At 43.1% G+C, this 25,113-nt stretch overlaps 3 protein-coding genes across 3 annotated transcripts; 2 read left to right on the forward strand and 1 right to left on the reverse strand.

Annotated features, from left to right (window-relative positions):
• Window positions 1–2,525: 2,525 nt before the first annotated feature.
• LOC138620905 (retinol-binding protein 2-like) lies at window positions 2,526–4,351 on the forward strand. The gene is made up of 4 exons (XM_069698589.1): window positions 2,526–2,604; window positions 3,637–3,815; window positions 3,907–4,008; window positions 4,298–4,351. Exons 1-4 carry the CDS (start codon window positions 2,532–2,534, stop codon window positions 4,349–4,351), a joined length of 408 nt encoding a protein of 135 aa, XP_069554690.1. The 5' UTR covers window positions 2,526–2,531.
• Window positions 4,352–7,370: 3,019 nt separating this feature from the next.
• Window positions 7,371–20,436, forward strand: LOC138617611 (coatomer subunit beta'-like). The gene is made up of 22 exons (XM_069692793.1): window positions 7,371–7,440; window positions 8,013–8,150; window positions 8,303–8,389; window positions 9,725–9,851; window positions 10,080–10,228; window positions 10,453–10,599; window positions 11,694–11,793; window positions 11,967–12,109; window positions 12,877–13,076; window positions 13,557–13,667; window positions 13,796–13,884; window positions 13,988–14,094; window positions 14,172–14,315; window positions 14,505–14,635; window positions 14,771–14,978; window positions 15,320–15,430; window positions 16,076–16,290; window positions 16,392–16,484; window positions 16,735–16,915; window positions 17,108–17,179; window positions 17,896–18,873; window positions 19,022–20,436. Exons 1-22 carry the CDS (start codon window positions 7,438–7,440, stop codon window positions 19,109–19,111), a joined length of 3,624 nt encoding a protein of 1,207 aa, XP_069548894.1. The 5' UTR covers window positions 7,371–7,437; the 3' UTR covers window positions 19,112–20,436.
• Window positions 20,437–20,478: 42 nt separating this feature from the next.
• Window positions 20,479–24,861, reverse strand: mrps22 (mitochondrial ribosomal protein S22). The gene is made up of 8 exons (XM_069692923.1): window positions 24,738–24,861; window positions 24,152–24,309; window positions 23,815–23,979; window positions 23,395–23,538; window positions 21,869–21,952; window positions 21,584–21,729; window positions 21,398–21,506; window positions 20,479–20,890 (listed from the first exon to the last, which is right to left on the reverse strand). The coding sequence occupies exons 1-8, from the start codon at window positions 24,859–24,861 to the stop codon at window positions 20,798–20,800; spliced, it is 1,023 nt and encodes a 340-aa protein (XP_069549024.1). The 3' UTR covers window positions 20,479–20,797.
• Window positions 24,862–25,113: the final 252 nt, after the last annotated feature.

A 25,113-nucleotide genomic window follows, 5' to 3' on the forward strand; every position in this document is an offset into this window, starting at 1 on the left:
GGTGCTAAGACTATAACTTTAATAACAACCTACCAGCAACTCTTAATCAACCAGCACTGAGCAGCTCAGACATCTGACACACAAAAGCATTTGTAAAAATATGTGCACGTGCGACACTCTCTTACTGATAAAATAGCTTCAGCTGATTGAACCACCATATGTATCTAAATTTGAAAAGACTCGGAAAGAGAGCTTAAAGTCAAGAACCACTGCAGCAAGAAGACCCCCCACAGACTATTTATAAAACCTCAGTCATTATTGTGTCATTTGCTAAATTCACACCTTCTGATCAGTGCTCTGATGGTCATTCTGAAAATAGTTCCATAAGTGATTAGATATTAGGCCTCAAAGAGAGGCATGTTTGGGAGTGTGTCTTTTTTGATTGACATGCCTGGGGTGCATTTAGGTTTCCCATATGGGGAGGTCAGCATAGTGTCCTCTGGTTCTCAGTCAGATCAACCCTTTGCTCCTAGCTCCTTTGTTCATCTGAATATGGTCACTTCTGGCTCCAAAAAACAACATGGCGACGGGCAAAATGAAAAACTCGAGACTCCACAACACCTGAATGATCCAGACTGATGTAAGACTTTATTGATATTTTGCAGGGGGGAAATTCGCAACTAATGAATAAAGTAACGTCACCATGTGACAATCACCATTTAATTAAAATCATCTCCACATTTACCAGCTGCAACATTAATGATGTTACATTCATCAATAATTATAATCCAACATTATGATTTCTAACAATAACTTTTAGTGTTCGTTCTTCTGTTTAATTGCCTACATGTCTACACTGTGGTATTACTGTGGTACTTTTTCCACCACAACACATAAATCAATAAGAGTAGAAATATAAATGTATTTGGATTCTTTGAAATGTTGATAAATATTAATAAAAAAAAATTAAACAATTTTTTGTAAAGTTATTTATATATGAAATGCCGGGGGGAGGGGTTTCTTTGTTTTTTAATGTAAATATGGTGTTGTATTGGTGTCTCCTCCATATTATCATCCATGCACCAGCTTTTCCACTAATCAGGAAAAACATTCTTTGCAGACAGAAACAACATAGTCTTCTTATTTCTGATGAAGAAGTAATTACTTCAGAGCCTTTTAGTTATTTGGCCTCTCCTCTCTGGGACCAGGTCCCAGTTTGGGTTCTGGAGGCAGACATCCTCTCAGCTTTTAAAATCAGGCTTAAAACTTTGATATATCATAGTGTAGGTTCAGGTGACCCTGGCCATCCCTTAGTTGTGCTGCTGTAGGCATATAGGATGCTGGGAGACCTCCCAGAATGCACTGAGCTCCTGTCTTCTTCTCTATATCTCTTTCACTCTCCATGCGTTTATATGCCACCAATGCATCTCTTAACTTTGTGTCTTCTCTCTCCCGTAGTTTGTGCTTTCTCCTCTCTGTCCTCTCTCTCCCTGCACCTCTCTGTTTCTGACCTGTGGTTACTGACCCCACCAACCTGCCCTGTGTTTAATGTTTGTTGTATCTCTATGCTGTTCTTTTCTCTCTCTGCTCTCCCCTTACCCCAACCGTTTGAGGCAGATGGCCGCCTACTTCTCACCCCGGCTCTGTTCCAGGTTTTCTTCCTGTTAAAAAACAGCTTTTCCTTTCTACTGCTGCTCATGCGTAAGTTGTTGAATTGTTGGGTTCCTCTCTGTAACATATGGTTCAGTTGTAAGAACTTTACTATGTTAAATGCACTTAGATGACTTGTGGCGTGATTTGCGGCGCTATATGAATAAAATTAAAATTAATTTGATGCTAACATCGTCTCATGCAGCTGCTGTGTCAAATTGAAGGTACATCTTATCTTATCTTATCTTATGCTAGGAACCATTTCTGCACAGAAAGAAAAAAGTAATTAAACGTAACTCAATAAAATTCCTTCCCTTGAACTTAAAACCTTTGCCTTGAAACCAGAGAAGCAAGCAATAATTTTTTTTTTTTTTTTAAAACGGACTCCAGAAATGAACTAAGTGCTGAGGTAATGAGCACTCATCTCTGTCCGTACTCCACTCCGTCTTCCCTCCATCCCAGCACATTAGAATGAGTAATTGCAGAAGTCGGCGTGTTGGGCAGGAAATGGGTATTGAAAAAAAAGAAAAAGAAATGCAGCAGACTCTTAAAGTGCCTGCATGGATACAGAAGCATGTGCACAAACGTAAGGTAATATGACATGTTTAGCTCATGCAACATGCGGTCTAAATACATGTAAGTCAAGGAGTATAAAGTCAAGGCAACAAGATGGAGTTGAAAGAAACACACACACTCAGTGTCCTGAGTGAGTTATCTCATGGACTCTGTCCTTTGGTCCACACGCACACACACACACACACACACACACACACACACACACACACACACACACACACACACACACACACACACACACACACACACACACACACACACACACAAACAGAGTGTATATAAAGGTTTGGATCCTTGAACTCTCTTTTAGTCTGTGAACAAAACTCAAGGCAAACTGCTGTCTCCGCTCACACAACCTGTCCAAAATGCCTGCTGACTACAACGGACGTTGGGAGATGGTGACCAATGACAACTTCGAGGAAGTCATGAAGGCTCTCGGTGAGTTGCACTCACACAACATTACAATGTATAGGAGGATGAAAAAAAAAAAGTGGCTTGTAACAGTTTAGAAACAGGGATCAATTAGAGAGCCACGGTTAAAGACACAGCCGAGCAGAGAGGAAGGTCTGATCAGAAAATCTAGCGTGGGTGTGACAGAAAGGATAAGAGAGGTAGAGAGGCAAGAGGGGGAAAAAGAAGAGTGCTGCTGTGGTACTGCTTCATTTCCTCATTGAGCTGCTGTCAGTTCAAGTTAACCTCCACTGTGTGAGCAGCTTCCGTCTGTTACCACGCCAAATAAATATTGATTCACTCCTTTCTGCAATTTCATCCTCCCGATCCGCCGAGAAGGAAGACAGATTCCGACCCTGGATCAGGCAGCGGGCCAGCGTGTCATTTCAAAAGCAAAGCAAAAAAAGAAGGGCTCTCCCCCTCCTTTTGGCGCTGCATTGATCAGGCCCAGACACACTTTCATTATTCACGACTCTATCTGCAATTCATAAAACAACCCTGGTACACTTAGCTCACACAAAATCCGGGAAATCCTCTGTGCCTCCTCCTCATTTTCATTGAGCAGATAGGAAAATGAGATCCTTATGGAAATGTGTCAAAAAATATCATTTAGATGGGTAAATATAGGGGCCTCATCTGTAAAAGTGATTGGAAGAAATTGAATTTTCACTTCAGTGCAAATGGGATATGAATATCTAAACGGTCAGGATGGGTGATTCTCTTCTGGCAGAGCCCGGCGCTGAACAGGGCAGAGAAACTCATTTAGGCCTGTTCTGACTCGGAGCAAGGTCATTTTTAAAGGGTAAAATGGATCTGTCAAAAGGACCAGTAGGAAAAGAATCATAATAAGTGGCCTGTGGTGTTGTGTTTGCTTTTTGTGGACATATGCTTTTGGTGTGTCTATGCACACACCAAACCTGGATGACAGAATTCCTCACAGCTCCATAAATCTCCCGCAAAAACTGACAGACTGATTCGTGAAGCCACTGCTGACTGTTTTGTATCTGTCCGTGCTTGCAGACATCGACTTTGCCACCAGAAAGATTGCCTCCCACCTGCATCAGACCAAAGAGATCGTCCAGACTGGAGACAAGTTTGAAACCAAGACCATCAGCACCTTCAGAAACTATGAAGTCGACTTCACGGTGGGTCAGGAGTTCGAGGAGTACACGAAGGGCCTGGACAACCGGAAGGTCAAGGTGGGGCTGAAGTCTGTTACTCTCAGAGCTCCGGTGGAATAATTCAAGATGAGAGCAACCACTGACTTCTGTTTATACTGTATATCTGCAGACACTCGTTACTTGGGACGGGGACAAGCTGGTGTGTGTTCAGAAGGGGGAGAAAGAAAACCGTGGCTGGAAACATTGGATCGAGGGAGACCATCTACACCTGGTGAGACAACTGGGAATCTTTCCGGCGTGATCACTGCTGCTAATTCAGTCTCTCAAGTTGGCCACATGCAACAAAGTCAACTCCAAAAAGCAATTCAACTCACTTAGTGGAATCTTTTCCAGTTGCATCACACTTATCTGTGTCATATCTGTAGGCAATGACAATAAAAAGGTTAGGAATCATCATCATAAGCACACAGATATTATTTCTGCCCAGTTATGTAACCAAGAGGCATTGTTGTTGCATCATGTTGGACCTAAAGTCTGAAAGTCTGCGTTTTCTCTTTCAGGAGATCCACGTCCTTGACAAACTCTGCCACCAAGTATTTAAGAAGGCACAATAAGACGGGCGCCAACTTTACCTGCACCAAACTGTCTGCTGTGTGTTCCATGTCGCTGTCTATTTATAATGCAATTGTGGGGAGCTGTAATAAACTGATTAAATAAATAAACAATACATTTGTCTTTCAATATATATGTATATTTTATTGCCATATATTTAGATTAATTTAAGACATCCAAACTATGAAGGAACACATATGGGATTATGTGGTAAACAAAAAAAGTGTTAAACAAACCAGAATATGTTTTATATTTTAGATTCTTCAAAGTAGCCACCTTTTGCTTTGATGACAGCTTTGCACACTCTTGGCATTCTTTCAATCAGCTTCACGAGGTCGTCACCTGGAATGGTTTTCAATTAACAGGTGAGCCTAGTCAAGAGTTCATTTGTGGAATTTCTTGCTGTCTTAATGTGTTTGAGATCATCAGTTGAGTTGTGCAGAGGCAGGGTTGGTGCACAGTTCTATACAGTGAATAGGCGTATTTCGACTACAGTTCTAATCCATATTATGGCAAGAACCACTCAACTAAGTAAAGAGAAACAACAGTCCATCATTACTTTAAAACAGGAAGGTCAGTCAATCCGGAAAATTTCAAGAACTTTGAATGTATCCTCAAGTGCAGTCGCAAAAACCATCAAACGCTATGATGAAACTGGCTCTCATGAGGACCGTCCCAGGACAAGAAGACCAAGAGTTACCTCTGCTGCCGAGGATAAATTCATTATAGTTACCGGCCTCAGAAACCGCAAATTAACAGCACCTCAGATTAGAGCCCACATAAATGCTTCGCAGAGTTCAAGTAGCAGACACATCTCAACATCAACTGTTCAGAGGAGACAACGTGAATCAGGCCTTCATGGTCGAATTGCTGCAAAGAAGCGATACTGAGGAAGAACAAGAAGAAGAAGAGACTTGCTTGGGCCAAGAAACACAAGGAATGGACATTAAACCAGTGGAAATCTGTACTTTGGTCTGATGAGTCCAAATTTGAGATTTTTGGTTCCACCCGCCGTGTCTTTGTAAGACGCAGAAAAGGTGAGCGGATGGTTTCTATATGTGTGGTTCCCACCATGAAGCATGGAGGAGGAGGTGTCATGGTGTGGGGGTGCTTTGCTGGTGACACTGTCGGTGATTTATTCAAAATTCAAGGCATACTTAACCAGCATGGCTCCCACAGCATTCTGCAGCGACATACCATCCCATCTGGTTTGAGCTTAGTGGGACCAGCATTTGTATTTCAACAGGACAACGACCCCAAACCCACCTCCAGGCTGTGGAAGGGCTATTTGACCAAGAAGGAGAGTGATGGAGTGCTGCGTCAGATGACCTGGCTTCCACAATCACCCGACCTAAACCCAATTCAGATGGTCTGGGACGAGTTGGACCGCAGAGTGAAGGCAAAGCAGCCAACAAGTGCTCAGCACCTCTGGGAACTCCTTCAAGACTGTTGGAAAACCATTCCAGGTGACGACCTCGTGAAGCTGAAAGAATGCCAACAGTGTGCAAAGCTGTCATCAAAGCAAAAGGTGGCTACTTTGAAGAATCTAAAATATAAAACATATTCTGGTTTGTTGAGCATTTTTTTGTTTACCACATAATTCCATGTGTTCCTTCATAGTTTGGATGTCTTCAATATTAATCTACAATGTAGAAAAAAAAATCAAAATAAAGAAAAAACATTGAATGAGAAGGTGTGTCCAAACTTTTGACTGGTACTGTATATATATATATATATGACTTCCCTTTGGACATATATCCAGAGAAACATACATTTATAGATTTTTTTTTTATTATTTTATTTTTTTAAATAGCCTAAGTTTTAGGAATAAAATACTTTTTTTTTTTTTTTTTTTTTTTTTAATTTTGATTTTGAAATGGACCTTTATACTGAAAGGTTTCTCTTCTATGAAAATGATATCTCGGCTGTTTGCAATCACGTGATTATGTGTGTAACAATTATCTGCACATGATGAGGCCGTAATACGCTGCAAAAAGTAGGCCATCAAAATTAAGTTAGGAGTCAAGGCTCATTTTAAACCTGAAATCTGCTGTTAAATTTAAGACAAAAGACTTAAAACAGCATTTGTTAGGAGCGTCGTGTTACTTCTTGCAGTGTGCGAGCTCACAGGTACAACGTGTTCTACTTCTCTCTGCCGGATCTTGCGCTGCTCGCACAGGAAGCGCTGGAGGATCCACGTCGCCAAAAGAAGCTGCGTCAAGTCAGACAGCGGCGACAAGGCCATAACTGGAAATAAACGATTTTATCTTCAAAATAAAAGAGCTACGCTTACAACTGCATAAAACAACGTTTTGTACAAATATTTATTATTACAAATAATATAGTAGAAACATGATAAGCAAATGTTAACTCGTGTTCCCCACAAAACTACAGCTTTGATAGAGAACTGTAATTACTGCTGTCGAGTGAAATAGCTTATATTACAGTGTACAGATTGAGGAGAAACATGTCGCCTACATTTTATTCAGCATAGTCAAATGTGCAAGCCATATATTCTGTAACTTGTTGAATTATACATATTTAAATGGTAAATGGTCTGTACTTGTATAGGTCTCAAAGCGCTTTTACATGGATTTTCCATTCACCCATACCTTCACACACTTATGAGACAGATCACCATGCAAGGTGCCACCATCATGAGTACACTCACACACCGACGGTACACCATCAACTTAAGGTTCAGTGTCTTGCTCAAGGACACTTAGGCATGTGGACAGGAGGAGCTGGGGATTGAACCACCAACCTTTCGATTAGTGCGCACCCCCACTCTGCCGTCTGAGCCACAGCCTCCCTGTTCCCTATTTACAGCTGGTTTTGATTTTATTGATTCGATTTTGACTTTTATATCAAAGTTCTAGTTTTATTTCTATGAAGTTTTGCGGACTGTAAAAAGTTCGAAGCGTTTTTAGATTTAATTTGAAAACTCTACCGGAAGTTATTTTGTAATTATTCTCGCTCGCTTAGTTACAAAACTTTCCACACGGATCCACACAGGAGCCCAACGAGGAAAGCAAGGTGGCAGGTTTGTGTTTCGGACAGCACCGCAAAGACTCACTGACGCAGAGACATGGTAGGTGGAACAAACACATAAATAAATACCGCATCATAACTTAATACTGGACCGTAATCATAACTTTGTTTGTTGTTTGTTTACTCCTTTTCAGTTCTGTCAGTGATATTCTGCACAGATCACCTTCCAACCTGAAACTCTTACAGTTGGAAACTCAATGCAAAACGTAGAATACTAGTAGCGCATGCAGCAACCATATGCCACAACCATAAACTGTTTTTAAAGAGCACGACACAATCTGAAAACTGTGTTGCAACAGGCTCCAAAAAAGCCGACAGTGTTTGGTTTTGCTGGTGGGATATTTAGAACAGAGATATTAAAAGTGTAGAGATAAAAATAAAAGGCTATACTCAGTGACATGAAAAGACTTGAAAGGATCCAGTCATTGTGGAGCAAGCATGCATATTTAATGTGGTATGGGAAGTGTCAACAGACACACCCCCTCCCCAACTACACCCCAAACCTGAAATACATTGGCTGGAGAAGACAATGTAGGGGCCAAAAGCAGCAGCTGATCTGATTAGGTGATTAATGCTGAATCTTATGTTGAATCTCTTTCACTTTTGTTATAGCCTCTGCGGTTAGACATCAAGCGGAAGCTGACTTCTCGGTCGGACCGGGTGAAGAGCGTGGACCTGCACCCCACCGAGCCGTGGCTGGTGGTCAGCCTCTACAGCGGCACTGTGGTGGTCTGGAACCATGAGACACAGGTCGCCGTCCTCCGCTTAAATACACGTGCATCCAATCACTTGTTCAGATATTCAGCCCTGATTTCAATCACCTAATCTTCCTTCAGCAATGCGTTTGAGTATTTGATGGAAATACAGCCTGACTGTCGTTTTGGTTTGAATTCTTGGTGTAGACGATTGTGAAAACCTTTGAGCTGTGTGACCTGCCTGTCAGAGTGGCCAAGTTCGTAGCCAGGAAACACTGGGTCATCGCTGGAGCGGTACGTATCTTTCATATGCATGTTTGAGTTATTTACTCAACCTAAATAATGATATTTTTAGTCTGCTAACTGTTAGAGCCCATCCTCTTTTTGAAACCTTTTAAAACTCTTTTCATTTCAGTACTGAATGTGTGTCCTTCAGTTTTGAACGGCATATTCAGCTAGTTTTCTAACGAACAATCCACTCGTTACAGTTTTAAAGTAAAACTGGAGTTCTGTGTGTCTAATGCTGCATTTGATTGGTAATCCAGAGCTTTTCCACCCATGTGAAGTTAACCCTTTGGGTTTCTCACAACATTGCATTAAGGGTGCAACATGTAAGGTTCTTACTTTAAAACATAAAACAATTAACTAGAATCATCAAGTAGCAGTTTTAAACTTTTCTGTCAAAGACGTCTATGTATTGTGTCGCACAGGTGTCTACTGAAATTAGCATGCTAACCATTGACTGTAGGTAAAAGTGGACGAAGCTTCTGGGTCTATAAAATGAGGCCGATGCAGAAGTGCTTCCAGCTGTGATACCGCAGAGTGTCACTAGAGGTCGGCTCCAAAAAGCCTCCGGCTCCACAGAATCCCATTGAACTAGTCTCATAAAATTCTCCATCAATACATTTTCTCCACAAGCTATTTCTATTCTGCTATCTGACTTCGCTCCTTCTTATTAGTTTTCTGGCGGTCCATCTGAAAATAATCCCGTCATTGATTAGGAAATAAGTTTCAAAAAGTCGGGGGTTTTTTTTGGGGGGGGGGTCTGTTTGATTGACAGGTGACAAGTGCCGACAGTGAGTTACCATAGCGGTCTGCCCTCAATCCAGCACGAGCAGAAGAAGAAGCAGCATATTTGAACCTCTTGTTAGAATGAATGGAACAGTAAACACAACGATGGCTCATACCATCCATCTATCAATTATCTAGTTTTCTTTCTGTTAGGGTCTTACCAAAAACATAGGTGAGTAAGCTAAAACGTAAACTCTAGGCTGAAGGGATCTCTATTTTTTTTTTTAGTCGATCCAAAATTGGGTCCATGCAATCTAACTTCACAAAAAATCTGTTCCAGAAGAAAAAAGCCAACTTCGAACTAACAGTAGAGCGAGAATACGCAAAATGTAATCACACCGGTGAAAACCTGAGAGCCGGACTGAGGCGAGACTGGACACCACCGTGATTCACTATCGCCTCTCAATGTACAAAGTGGTATTACAAGACGGGACTTCATTCATACGTACCGCACCTTTAAGTGTGTCTTTTGATGCAGCGACCATTGGCAGAAAAATCTGTGCTTTTGTGTTCTGTTTAGAGCGAAATGCACGTTTTAATCTGCATGTGTTTCCACAGGACGACATGCAGATCCGTGTCTTCAACTACAACACTCTGGAGAGAGTTCACATATTCGAGGCTCACTCCGACTACATCCGCTGTATCGCTGTCCACCCGACACAGCCCTACATACTCACCAGCAGCGGTAGGAAACACACACACACACACACACACACACACACACACACACACACACACACACACACACACACACACACACACACACACACACACACACACACACACACACACACACACACAAGATGTTTGCACATACGTGAGGGGGTTTAAAACGGTCACCTTTCCATCCTGTGACCAGAAAGGTTCTTCACAATGAGCACATAACTCATACTTTGTGTTTGTCCGTTTTTAGATGACATGTTGATCAAGCTGTGGGACTGGGACAGAAAGTGGGCGTGCAGTCAGGTGTTTGAGGGACACACTCACTACGTCATGCAGATTGTCATCAACCCCAAAGACAACAACCAGTTTGCCAGCGCCTCTCTGGACAGAACGATAAAGGTACACACACACACACACACACACAAACAGAATGAATGAATGTAAAAGGGACGAACAGGAGGGACTGACAGGGATATTTTCTTCACAGCATGAAGCAACAGGCATTGTGGGAAATGTAGTTTCCATTTTCAGCAACGCTATCACTAACGACACCATTTCAGTGAGGTAAAGGCTGTAATTCGCTCACATTACTAACGTGCTGAATGATAAACTACTCGATGTAGGTGTGGCAGCTGGGCTCCAAGACTCCCAACTTCACTTTGGAGGGCCACGAGAAGGGAGTGAACTGCATTGATTACTACAGCGGAGGAGACAAGCCCTACCTCATATCAGGGGCTGACGATCGCCTCGTCAAGATCTGGGATTATCAGGTGATCACACACGCAATCCTGTCACATTGTAACAATTTACCGCGGTATTGTGCATCACGTCAGTGATAGTTATTTCACACACGACATCGTCTCGCTCACCGGATGTACACTGTTGGTATAAGCCTGTTATTGGCTGACTATTTCAGTCCAGGTTCTCCTCGTCTTCCACTATCTGCGAAAATCCCCGTCGCTGCAACACAAAACAACAACACCAATCTCGGAGCTAGCAAACCTACACACTGACACTGGCATGTTTTGATTAAGATTGGGATTATGCAATGAGGCAAGCCTGCTCGGTTCTTTTACAGAGACTAAGCCGTTTTAATGCGAGGGCTCGCCTCCCCACGTGCAAAATGCTGCTGTAAAATAAATCCCCCCTCGACACTGTGACATTATGCGAAACACACATCTTCTGGTGATACACGTAGAAAAAAAGATCATGTGTTACAATATTATGAGCGCTTCTGTATAGTTCATGAATTATAATTAAATGCTACGAGCCTAAAGAAAAGACACGACACACGACAGTGTTAAGAAGGTACAGCGCGGTTCCACGCTTCCCACAGCACATTGAACAAATCCGCTTTTCTTCTTCCAAACTGACAAAATTACATAAATTATCTTCAGAATAACTCTCAGCCCAATATTCTTATTGTATCACCCTAAATGTAAATGTTTAGTCCATATATCATCAGCGCACTCTTTTTTTACCCACACAATCTGTGTCGATTTTCTGAACAGACCAATGTTGAAGCAAAAAAAAAAAAAAAAAAATTGCATTTCTATAAGGTTATCAAGTGTCCATTTAAAAAAAAAAAAAAAGTCTAGATTTCATAATTTTGTTTTCAACAAACTGGATATCTGCCTTTTTGAATGTTATAATGTAATGAAGCCTGCATTTATTACCTTAAATAAAACTTAATATGCATGGACTCCAGCGTAGCAGGTATCATGTGCATTTCGTTCGTTACGTGGATACTCGGTGTTGGTAACATACACACAGAGGTGGGTGTGTTCAGATATTAAAAGGCTGGTGCCGTGCTGTCAGCGACGCGGGTTCAGTGTGTTGAGTGTGCTGTGTGTTTATCTGCCAGAACAAAACTTGTGTTCAGACCCTGGAGGGTCACGCTCAGAATGTGACCTGCGTCAGCTTCCACCCCGAGCTGCCAATCATCCTCACGGGCTCGGAGGACGGTGGGTAAAACAACTACACACGCACACACGCACACACACACGCACACACACACACACACACACACACACACACACACACACACACGCACGCATACAGAGACACACACAGAGCAATTCTGCTGCCCAAAATCAGTACAGCATCTCGGTTCACTTTGATCTCTGTTGTTTCCTAGGCACCGTTCGAGTGTGGCACTCCAACACCTACCGACTAGAAAACACTCTCAACTACGGCATGGAGCGGGTGTGGTGTATATGCGGCCAGCCCGGCTCCAACAGTGTAGCTATGGGCTATGATGAAGGTAGCATCATCATCAAGGTCTGTCCATTTCCAGAGACTTGTCGATATTTCCAGGGTTTTACCTTTTTATATTCAATTGTGGGTATTGAGTATTGTACTGAGGCCTAGAATGAGTTTTAATTCTCAAATTAAAGAATTTAAAAAGTTATGGCTTCAGTGTCCTCACAGACTTTATGTGACTATAAACAGCCATTTTTCTTGAGTGTGGTGTCCAGACAAACACATTTCCTAGTTATATTTTTCAGGGTAATTTGAGTGAATTGTGACTTCCATTTTTTTTGTATGCATTTCATGCTTTTATGCATCTTTTCTTGCATTTTAAGAGTAAATTTCCCCAATACCAGTCTTCAGGCAACTTTAACTCCTGAACTGGGCCAAATGAACTGACTCTAAGGGGCCCTGTAAGACTGCAGCTGGGAACCACTGACTTAAATAAATAACATAAAATAAAAACATAGAATAAAATCTCTTGTTAACAGGAAATTTACCGTTTTGATCCCGTTCTTAACTGTAAATAAAACCACATTGTTAAAACCCACAAATCCCCAAAGAAAATGGAGGACATGACCTCAGCACAGCAGCTATGGGCGCTTGAATTATACTCTCACAGGCGGAGTCACATTATGTAGCAGCTTGCATTTTGTCAACTAAATTAAATCTTGTTGAGCTGTTATGGTAAAAAAAAGATGCCCCTCCAATCACTGCATTTTTCCACATACCTCTTTCTCCTTGTTTTCTCGTGTCCCGTACCTCCTCCTGCTCCGTCCTCTCCCTCTCTGCCTCAGCTGGGTCGGGAGGAACCGGCCATGTCCATGGACTCCAGTGGGAAGGTCATGTGGGCTCGTCACTCCGAAGTGCAGCAGGCCAACCTGAAGGCGATGGGGGAGACCGAGATAAGAGACGGAGAAAGGCTCCCGCTGGGTGTGAAGGACATGGGCAGCTGTGAGATTTACCCGCAGACCATCCAGCACAGCCCCAATGGGAGGTGAGACACGGGGCTGTTGGGATGGAGGAAACCCTGAGAAGAAGTTATTGGTAAACTAATCGGGACAGTTGTTTTTTTTTTCTGAGAAGTGCACAGTTTTTGTTCTGATTGTAGCTTCCTAATGTGAATATTTCCTGGTTCCTTTGGGGTTAGTGGTCCTCTGTGGCCCAAACCAAACATGTTAAGACAGCACCTCGGGCTTTGGGAACACTGGTCCACAGTTTCACACCATTTTCTGACATTTTAAAGGCCAAACAGCAAAGTGGTTAATCAAGAAAATAATCAACAGACTAATGAATCATGAAAACAATTATTATCTCAGCCCTCAACCAGTGTAATGACATGAGTGCAGGTAAAACAGCTGCATGCAGGTTCGCTAATTATTTAGGCTGAGAAATGTGTGAGTATTATTTTTGTTTGATTCTCAAAGTATCATTTTACATTCATATGTATGTAATTTGTGTCTTTGGGTCCTGGCAGGTTTGTGGTGGTGTGTGGAGACGGGGAATATATCATCTACACTGCCGTGGCCCTGAGGAACAAGAGCTTTGGCTCAGCTCAGGAGTTTGTTTGGGCACAAGACTCCTCACAGTAAGCCTTTTAAGAACAGTTCAAACTACTCCTTTAACTTGTTATAACTGTATAAATATGGAGTGATAATAACTATTTAACCGTCTAAAGGTGGTTTGGGAAATTAAGTGTGTACGTTATATTTGCAGGTATGCTGTCAGAGAAGGCAACAGCATGGTGAAAATATTTAAGAACTTTAAACAGAAGAAGGCCTTTAAACCTGATTTTGGGGCTGAAAGTGAGTTTCATTTGCCATTTATTCATTTGACATGACAGCTTTTTTTGTGGGTTTACTTCACATACGCACATTTGTGGGTAAATGTTACCATGCTGCCCTACAGGCATCTTTGGTGGCTTCCTGCTGGGAGTGAGGTCAAACAGCGGCCTGGCTTTCTACGACTGGGAGAACACCGAACTGATCCGCCGCATTGAGATCCAGCCTAAACATGTCCGTTGTAAATGAATGAGGATTAGATTTACTTGACTCGGTATATCTTTTGCCTTCTAATGGTTCTTTGTTTTTAGATCTTCTGGGCTGACTCCGGGGAGCTGGTGTGTATCGCTACAGATGAGTCTTTGTTTGTGCTGCGCCACCTACCAGAGCGAGTGGCAGCAGCCCAGGAATCAAAGCAAGACATGACGGATGATGGCATAGAAGACGCCTTCGAGGTCAGAGACACACATACGTGTATTATTTTTTTTTTTTTACTGTGCAACTATCCAGTAACCCTGAAAATTTGACTTTTCTAGAAGGTACTGATTGTCTAAAGAGGATTTTTGTCTGCTTTTCGAGTACTTCATGTCAGCTGTCACTGATCTGTATTCATGTCTATCCTCCTGTAACCTCCTGCTGACCAGGTGCTGGGGGAGGTCCAGGAGGTGGTAAAGACAGGGGTTTGGGTGGGGGACTGCTTCATCTACACCAGCTCTGTTAACAGACTCAACTACTATGTTGGGGGAGAGATCATCACTATTGCTCACATGGACAGGTATGATACGGGTAAATTCATAAATGTCTCTGGCATGCTGAGAAATTCTGCTGTATAGTATAGTATATATAGTACCCCGTCACTTGCAACCAATAAATTAATAACAGCAATAAAAAATGCCTGTCTGTGGTGTAGGACCATGTATCTGCTGGGCTACATCCCAAAGGACGACCGTCTCTACCTGGGAGACAAGGAGCTGAATGTCATCAGCTACTCCCTGCTGCTGTCTGTACTGGAGTACCAGACAGCTGTCATGAGGAGGGATTTCAGCACAGCTGACAAGGTGCTACCCACAATCCCCAAGGAGCAGAAGACCAGGGTCGCCCACTTCTTGGAGAAGCAGGTACTGTGTGCCCTCCCAACTTTTGCCCTCGGAAGTCCGGGTTTGTGCTTTTCTTTCTGCTTGAACTGGCTATAAATTCAAGATTTGGATGAAATGCATAATTTGCAGAACATCAGGCAGCCAGATGGAGTAAAACCTCTGTGGAGAATTTTTCGTATTTGTTTTAAAATGCATTAATCGTGGGAAGGATTTTGCTTCTCGCGGAATCTCTCTGACCGCCTCACTTCATCCAGTTTCACGGATCCTTCACTGTTCACCACTACAACGGGTGACGGGGCACGCGTCAGAATAAACAGAATAAACCTGTGTCTGTTAATTGTGTGTCTTCTTGTGTTGCGCAGGGCTTCAGACAGCAGGCCATGGCTGTGTCCACTGACCCAGAGCACAAGTTTGAACTTGCTCTGCACCTGGGAGAGCTCGACACAGCGTACCAACTGGCCCTGGAGGCAGAGGTCAGAGCAGACGCAGCTTCTTAAGCTACTTTGGTAGCTCTGCGGGGCTGCCTTGAGCTAAATGCTAACATCTGCATGCTTTCAAAGACAATGCTGATATGCTGATTTTAAGCATGAATAGTGTTTAGCATGCTCACCGTCTTAGTTTAGTGTGGTAGCATTTGCTAATTAACACTAAGCACAAGAAAACTGAGACTAATGTGAATATTAGTTTTGTGGGTATTTAGTCATAAACTATATTATTATTATAAACTAATTTTGACCTGATTATGATTCATGCATCAAAAAAGTATATTCATGTAAACCTTCAGGCGGTAAATATACAACTTTGGTTTACTGTTGTGGCACTTTAAGGAGAGTCTTATGATTTTAAATGCATTACTGGACAATTTTTAGGAAGTTTTCACATTATAATAAAGTAATTTGTAAAAGGTTTTTAATGATTGTCTTTAATCAGCAGATGTGTAATATGCAGGATAATGTCTATAGAAGCAGTTATTTATCTTACATAAGTCTGCCGGGGTGAGTCCCAACCCTGCTATCCCATATTCAGTAACTGCTTCACAGTGTGAGGTTCAAGCTTTCTGTCCTGTGCTAATTCTTTCTCCTGTCTCTTTGGCACCTGGGGGGGGGGGGGTGCTTCAGTCGGAGCACAAATGGAAGCAGTTGGCAGAGCTGGCGACGACAAAGTGCCAGTTTAGCTTGGCTCAGGAGTGTCTGCACCAAGCTCAGGATTACGGGGGATTACTGCTGCTGGCCACCACCTCGGGCAACGCCGACATGGTGGGCAAGCTGGCCGAGGCGGCCGAGAGGGATGAGAAGACCAACGTGGCCTTCCTCACCTACTTCATGCAGGGGAGGTCAGTGTGGGAAGGGAACGGGAAGGAGAGCCCGTATAAATGTTGAGATATTGTTTATGTATTTTTGTCTCTAACATTTTTTTTTGTGTGCTTTTGCCCAGATTGGACAAATGTCTTGACCTTCTCATCAAAACAGATCGATTGCCAGAGGCTGCCTTCCTGGCAAGAACATACATGCCCAGCCATGTTTCAAGGTAAAGTTGTTCCAAATGAGTGCGTATGGCTGAGTTTTATGCTCCAGTTTATTGGCCAAGTCTGTGCACACATCAGTCTTCTACCCAAATGTGCCCTGCAGAACCTCTGCGTATACCGCTCTCTGTTTGTTTTTAATTATCAGAGGTCCAAATCAAAATAAGAAAAAAACTTCTTTTTTTTAATAACCGTGAATATCTACGTTTACATAATGCAACACTGGTGAGCTGCATATGCCTCTTCTTCCTCCAGGGTGGTGCAGCTTTGGAAGGAGAGTCTATCCAAAGTCAACCAGAAGGCAGCAGATGCTCTGGCTGACCCCGTCCAGTACAGCAACCTTTTCCCTGGCCTCCAGGAAGCCCTGCTGGCTGAGCAGTACCTGAAGGAGACTCATGTCAGGGTCAGACCTGCTGCAGAATACCCATTCATCACGGTCAGTGAAACTCTTATAGTAAAACTTCAAGAGACTACGAAGGGATTTCACACTAAATAATACACAGAAAGAGGTTCATTGCTGCATAAGTTGTTAAATTGTCCTGATTTAAAGCTGCTCATACTTTGACCATCCATTCAGTTTTAAAATACGTGTTTGAAGTCACGTTTGGCCTGTTTCTCTGTTCCGCAGCCAAATGAGGATCGAAATGTTCTGGAGGAATGTGCAGGTTTTACGGCCAAAGGAGAGATCAGCGAGTCAGGGGTGAGAATCTGCACCTCTAAGTAGCACCTTTCAGACGGAGCATTCATGCATGCCGGTCCCACAGCTGAGGCACTTTTTACACTAAAAGTCAGGACGGCAAATCATCTCTCAAGACTGATTTGAATAATGTAAAGATTATATTGCACAGAGAGAGATTGCATGCATGTATTGTCCTACTTTTTTTTTTTTTTTTTTTAAATGAAACGTATTATTCCCTCACACCGAGGGGAAAAGATAAATAATAAACTGAATAAATTCAAATAAACCCTTATATGACCATATTAGCAATCTCACCGGCCATCCCCAATTTAACATCTTTCTTATATGCACTGGCAGACATTAGGCAGCAGTATTCTCTCATGCATGATGAACTAGATGAGACAATTTAGTCGACTCACTCTTGATAAGCGGGGGTGATGTCCTTTGTGCTCAGAATAATAATTAAGGCTTCAACTGCAAAATAACATTCAAATCCATCACTGATTCAGCTGTCAGAAGAAGAGAAAAGACTCTACTTCCAGTAAAATTATTTTTCAACTCACCACTGTTCACAGTACTATCGATTATAACTTTTAACAGACACATAATTCAAGCTATTTTACATATTTCGATGTTTGAAAAGGTCTCAGATACTGGAAGGTTTTTTTCTGAGTGCGATAGTAGTTGCAACGCAGGTGTGCAGAACAAAAATGTCATTCTATGTTTGCTTTGTACAGAAAGCGGTGGAGATGATTAGTAACAGCCCCGTTGTACCAGAAGTGACAGAAACTGCACGATCAGAGGCAGCGGTGGTGGAGGAGCCCCCTGATCCCATTTCAACACCAGAAGAAACTTCTTTCCCGACAGCAGCGGCCGCTCTCCCCGTCACCGTAACAGAAGAACATGTCGAGCTTCAACAAGCACAACCTGTGTCTTGCGAGGTGGATAAATCAGAGGCTTTAGCCCACGTGGAGGAAAGTATTCTGCAGGAGACGACCGTGGAGGTTCCCGCCAAAGAGCCGCAGATGGTAGAGTCCAGTCCCGTGGGAGATGTCAGAGAGGCCACTGATATGGACGTTCAAGAAACATCTGAAGGAACTGAAGCTCTGCCTGCTGCTCATGTCTCTGAAACCGTCGTGGTGACAGAAGAAGCACCCGGTGAGGCAGCAGAGGATGTCCTGGTTAGCACCGATCTGACAGGTGATACAGTAATTGCATCAGAATCTGTAGCAAATGAGGAAATGGACAATTACAAAGAACTGGAAACAGATTTCATCTCCTCTGAATTTCCAGCAGTGATGGACGCAGCAGAAGAGACTCCTATCAGTGAAGAGCTTGTTTCAGACACAGTACCATCACATGTCGCAGTAGAGGAGCTCATCTCTTTTCAAAGCACTGATAGCCCAGTGCTGGATGCGCCTGTCCCTGTACAAAGTTTTCAGGTGTCTGAGTTTGATCCACTGCTGGACTCTCTTGAAGATACGCTATTGAAGCCAGTCCCGGCGCAAGAACCAGAACAAGAAGAACAAACCTCGGCACTTCCAGTAAAGCCTGAGGAGAAGTCGGAGCCTGCGGTTCTTCCCCAGGCTGAGCCGGAGCTTTTATCCCAAGCAGGAGCTCCTGCAGCGAGGAGCGTAGCAGAGGAGGCGCAGGAGGCAGGTCCCAAGGGATCTGAGGAGCCAGCAGAGGACCTCGAGGCAGAGATGGACGACGAGGTAAACGGCAGTTTTTGAAAGCCTGAGGCAAAACTTATTTAATATCGCCATGACAACTAAATCTATAAAACTGTATTTGTTGCCCTTTAATGTAAACTCCTAACTCGAGACCTCTGTACTTCCACTCACAAATATTCTCCGCCTGTAGGGCTTGGATGATCTGGATCTGGACAATTTTGACCTGGATGACATGGACACCTCAGACATCAACCTAGATGAGGATTTCCTGGGTGAATAAAAGGAAAGTCTTTCCCAAGTGTTTTTTTGTTTTTGTTTTTGTTTTTTTCTGTGACCAAATAACACAAAAGGACCATTATCTAAAACAAAGACGTTGACACGCTAAAATGCCTTTGAATCTTTATCAACACGCATCGTCTTTCCTGGTTGTGGGCGGAAATTGCCAGATTTTATATCGAGATGCTGTGATTTAAACTTCCTACAGGCATTCCCACATTAGAGCTACTGCAGGGATAAATTGTTTAAATTGCACTTTAAAGAAGGCCCAGCTGTGATGAACCAGGCCAGGCTGCATTTAAACACTATTTAAACCCATGTGTAGTATCCTTCCGTAGTGGAGCGAAAGACTGACATGTTTTTTAAAAGATATGGATTACTTCAGACTGTTGTTAGTGACTTCTTTATTTTGTATTTCATTGTATGTTTACTGTATGTGTCGTTTGTCATTCCTAAGTGCATTAACCTCTTTTCGCTGACAGAAATCGCCACTATTTTAGAATTGAAACCGACTCCCAGTACCACTGTTGATCAGGGTCTTATCAAAGCCATTGAATTAGAGCAGAATTGTATACTATATTATTCTATGCAGGACTAATGACAAGCCAAAGACTTATACAAACTCCCGTGTGGTTCTTTTCAGTGCTGTATTATCTGTTTGTTGCTGATGTGCTCATAGTTTGATGCATATTTTCCTTTCAAAGCCAGGGACCACACATAATGCTGTTCTTAGATTACACTGGTTAAAGATTTTGTCCAATGGGGAAAGAAATACCCGTTTTATGTGTAATTGTGATGAATCAAAACACGTGTTCAGTATTTCTAAACCACCCATAGATTTTGTTCTGCTCCAGTTTTATCACATAGATGTGGAAAAGCAGTACTGAGTTGTTGGCAGACTATTGCCAGACACTAAAGAGGGATGTTCCTGAAGCCAAATGTAGGAGAACGTCATCCAATTTTACACTCGAGAAGTACGTTTGTACATCTGTAAAGACAGCCTCATTTATGAATAAGTAACACACTCTTTCACTTTAACGCCATCCCTCATAGCAAAACTCTTAAAAACAGATTTGAATTCGCTGTAAAAAGTACAATAAAGGTGCATCTTTTCGGTATGTGGGACAAAAAAAGTTAAACTTCTGTTGCTCACTGTTATAAAATAAAGTAAAACTGACTGTTTGTTGCCGTTACAAGTGCCTTTAACAGTTGTCTTTTTTTATTACAGTGTTTCTCTCCTTCCCCTTTTCAATACAAATATAATGCATGCTGTGAATCTGGACTTGAAAACACTTAAAGGATCTTATCTCAATAAAGTCTTCTGTGCGATTCAGGTTTCAAGTTCTATTTTTTTTAAACATGACATTCACGTACAAAGATTGTTTTTATTTTGTTATGTACATCATATAAGTTGACACAAAGTTTGACTCACATTTAGACAACTTGTCTCCATGAGAAATGACAGATTTCTCATGTTGAAACAGCTTAGAAGACGTTTCAAAGTTAACTCTCTGATTTGATAGCTGTGATGTGTAAGCTTTTCAGTAGAGAAACACAACTTACTCTTGGACCAACACGGGGAAAGAATATTGAACATATGGGAGATAATGTCCAGTGTGTATCTCTGGTTCTGGGTACCTTTTCCTCACTGTGGATGGATTGCTATATTTCTATTTAGGGGGGGGTTCAGTCAGGAAGCAGAGCCCTCAGCAGCTGTCTGTTCGTACGCCTGCAGAGCCAGATCGATGTAGCCGGACCTCTGGGACTCCCTCTGGGCATAGATCTGCAGGGACGAGAGGTCGGAGGTCAGCAAAATGGAAGAGGAGAAAATATCGCCAAAAGTACAATCACAGCGACGATAGCATTAGTAGCAGACTTAGTAAACTCAGCTCTGTAATAACCCGTGACTAAATGAGAGGCCTTGACTGTAGCAGACAGACACACGGCCGTGTCTCCTGCCGCTAACCTTTCACATTAAATGGTTGTCATTCTCAATGTCCCTCCCCCGCCTGCTTTAAGGGCGAGCTGCTGTGAGCACTAATAAGACCTGATGGATCCTGGACATGCCCCTGCGGTTCCCACGGCAAACCTCCCCCCGCGGGAAACCTTAGATGAGTCGGCCTTGACTTGACCTCTCGAGAGCTACACTGACTCCTGATTTACCCTGAATATCCTGGGAATGCAATTTATATGATCAAATAGACAATATACACATTACAGAACGAACAGAGGGGTCAACTGGAGCTACGAATCCGCAGATATTCTCGGTGGTGGTTGAAGCCGTTCTCACCTTCAGCAGGTCGGTGCCAGCGGCTTGTTGGCTGGCAGCTTCCTGGGCCGACTCACTGTGAGGGTGCAGCATGTGGAACAGAGACACGAGGCTCACGGCATGCTGGAGTCTGGAAACACACACGGAGCGTTTAGAGGTCTTTGCCAGCAGCTGCAGTGACTGATGGAGCTCCACTTAAACACTCACAGCTCTCTCTTCAGCATGTCCACGATGAGCCCGTCCACCCTGCGAGCGCTCGCCAGGTACCAGGCCATCCCTCCAAAGTGTCTGGTGGAGCGCAGCAGCTCGTGTTTGCCGTGTTTGTCCAAGTCTTCATACGTGGCTGCGTGTACCTAAATACAAGGAACACAGGATGGTATTGATTTTGCTAGTTTGTGACTCCTCGGCCTCGAAGAAGCTCGATATATTTGACAGATTTCATGGGAGTTTGTGTGATCAGGTCAAAATAACAAGAGGCTCAGCTCCGTTTACCCTGATGTACTCTGAAGAGTCGGGTTCAAATTGGACCAGACACAGGTCCAACACGTCCTCGTGACGGTCCTGGGAAAACACCATCTAAAACAGAGAAAGAGGAAAATGTTCAACTTAAAACCTCTTGACACTCACTGCACACAAACACGGGTGTATTTGGCACCATTAAAACTATTCTCAGGACCGTATGGGTGTTCACAGACCAAAACCCGACAACGCACCCTGGCTCCGATTTCAGTTGAAACAGCTTCTACTTTTATCATTAACCCTCTGAAGGTTTGAAAAGCATGTTTGTTTTTTTGTTTGTTTTTTAAATCGATACAATTACACCGTTGATCACAGCCAGAAACAGTAAATAATAATGACTTTCTTCAGATCTGTGGGTGGCTGGTTTTGTTGGTGACGCTGAGCCAAGTTTAGAGAGAGTGATTAGGCAGAGTTGAGTGCACACCCAGAAAATATTTGCTTGCTCAGATTAATGTTTACTCCTCAAAAAACAATTATGTGCTTGTGAAAGCCCGACTGCGCGCTAAGGATTGTGGCACAAAAATAACACCACTGTCAGAAACATGGACCAGCTCTTATTCTAGTTGTGACAAACTTGAACAGGCTGAATACATCTGAATAGAGAACGAGACACCAGAATACTGTGGCATGTTAAAACTGTATTATAATAATATAAATTATAATAAAAATGACCTACATGTCAACGTGGTGACATAAAAGCAAAACAATAACAGATGCAATTAAGCCCACTGATGGTTTCTCTGTTTCATTTTAGTGTTCTAATAAGAACCTCAGAATCTTGTTAAACGGTGCGTTCATGAGCAAATGGAAAGTGGGAAAGCTCGGACCTCTGAGGGGGAAAATACACCGTTCAAACTGGGAATATCTCGCTGAGAAAGCAGAAGGTTTAGAGAGCGTAGAAAAGTAGTTTTGACATCACTTGACATGGCAGCGTTTGTGGTGAGAGGAAGAGATGCTACAAAAACAAGGTGAAATAGCCAGATTTGGTAAACCTGCCCTACCTGCTTTTCTAGCTTTATTAAACTGCAGTAAATTAAAATTGTGTAGAGATGTGGAATACAAATAATAATGACCTCCGTTTCACTCCTGTGTTGGTTTGTATGGATGACGATGAGGTTGTGTCTGGCGGCTGCCATGTCGCCCGTTTGCGAACGGTCTCAGCTACGAAGGAGGACGTTCCCAAATCTGAATTCTTTCCCAATTCCCAGCTGCCTGAACGCACAATTATAAAGGCAAAATATTTGCTGTAAAAAGCTTTCAAGAGCTCAATACTATATTCTAGTTAACAACCTTCAGTACTTGGCGTGTTCACCTTGGACGATTGAAACTCACAAACGTCATTATGCATACAAAACACTAAATGCCTCTTTACAGAAGACATTAAAAGAAGCATAGATGTCACTCAGAATTTCTGCTGGAAAAAAAAAAAAGCAGAGGAAAAGAAGAGCAGAGAGCTGGGAGAGACGCACTGTTTATTCATCCTGTCAGGCTTTTTCTACCTTTAGGTTCTCCTCTTTGAAGATGAGAGGTGCTGTGAGCTTGCGTCCCTCCTTGGGGAAGTACACCTGAATAAGGCGGTCTCTCTCATCCCAGGTCGCCTTCCTAAGAGTCCCATTAGGCTCCCGCACAACTATGAACCTCTCCTGCAGGAAAAAACACGCAACATATCCAGTTTGTATCAGTAAAGGGTTGATTTGATTCATGCAAGAGTCCTGAATCCCTCAACAACAACAACAAAAAAAACTAAGAATCAAGGATCCACTTCAGTTTGAATCTGTGGGTGACATCACCACCAAAAGAAGCTCAAATTGACACCTCCAAAGTTGAACTCACTATTTAAAATGCTGGAGCACAAGCAATAATGTACATCTTTATAATCCACCTAACCCCCAGTTCAAATAAAAGCCACGTGCGAGTACCCTGTGCGGGATGTTGTAGGTGATGTCTGTGAACACGTATTTGGCCGCGTCCATGCCGTCCAGGATCTTATCCTCACACAGCACATCGTTGATGGGCTTCCTCTCCGGCAGGACGGGGGGCATCTGCAGCAGCTTGTTCGCTTGCTCTGTGGCGAGGTCGAGCGCCTGGAAACACACGGAAACACACGGAAACACACGGAAACACACACACACACACACACACACACACACACACACACACACACACACACACACACACACACACACACGAAATTGGATGTAGAGGGTGTGACAGCAATGCCAGTATGTGTTTGAGGCGGGGCTATTAATAGCGCACCTGCTCCAGTTGTTCATCTGTCATGAGTTTATAGCCGGGCGGCTTCAGCTCCTGTTTGATGGGTCGGAACACTTTCTGCAGGTCCAGGCCCGTTATCCTGCTGAGGATGTCCTGCACAGGTGGATCTGCGAACCGGGGCTTTGCGTTGCCTGCGAGGGCTGTTGGGAGAAAGTTACACAAGCAAATGACTTCAACGAACCCTTTTCAAACTGACTACAAATGTTTGTCGTCACCTGCATTTTAAACGCTGTGTGAAACGTGACTGGAACAGCGTTAACTTTAGACAAGACAAACGGTGTCACGATGATTTACATGTTTTACTGCAGCTTCCTCACTCGCTGACGAAACCTGCAAGCGAAAACTTGCACTAAATATATACTGTAAGGTAAATATATTCGCAGAGCACCTCGGATTGCACCGTGCAACCCAAAGTGCTCCAGAGAAACGCATAGAGACATCACCAAATAGATGAACTTGCACGCGTTTGTAACGAGCGTTTGTTTTGTCCTCGCCACGAGCACAAGGTCAGCATCAGGACTGCGAACATGATTCAACTCCGACCATATTCATCGTAATAACTACGTACCTTTGTCTTGTGTTTCACTACAAAACGTCCTTCCGCTACACTTCACGAACATGTGCTTGCTCCGCTGCACATGTTTCACCCGAGAGCAACGAAATAAGCACCGTGCCGCACCGAGCGCCGCCATGTTTGTTGTTACCTCATCCACGCGACGCGACCTTTCACCTTTTCGCCTGAACAGCCAGGTGTTCACGGGATATGTAGTTCGTGTCCGTGTTCACGCGGAGCCCTGTTTATGAGGCTGCATTCATTTGTTCCTCATTTTCACAGTACACGATTGGCATGTTCATTTTATCAACCAGGGACTGAAATAGGACAAGCAGACCTTTTTTTTTTTTTTTTAATCTTCTCAGTGCTGTTCTGCATTTTTTTTTTTTAT

This window comes from Brachyistius frenatus, unplaced genomic scaffold, assembly GCF_029030835.1.
Source record: "Brachyistius frenatus isolate BFR_SWC_R1_liver_20210118 unplaced genomic scaffold, ASM2903083v1 Contig_1, whole genome shotgun sequence".
NCBI lineage: Eukaryota > Metazoa > Chordata > Actinopteri > Embiotocidae > Brachyistius > Brachyistius frenatus.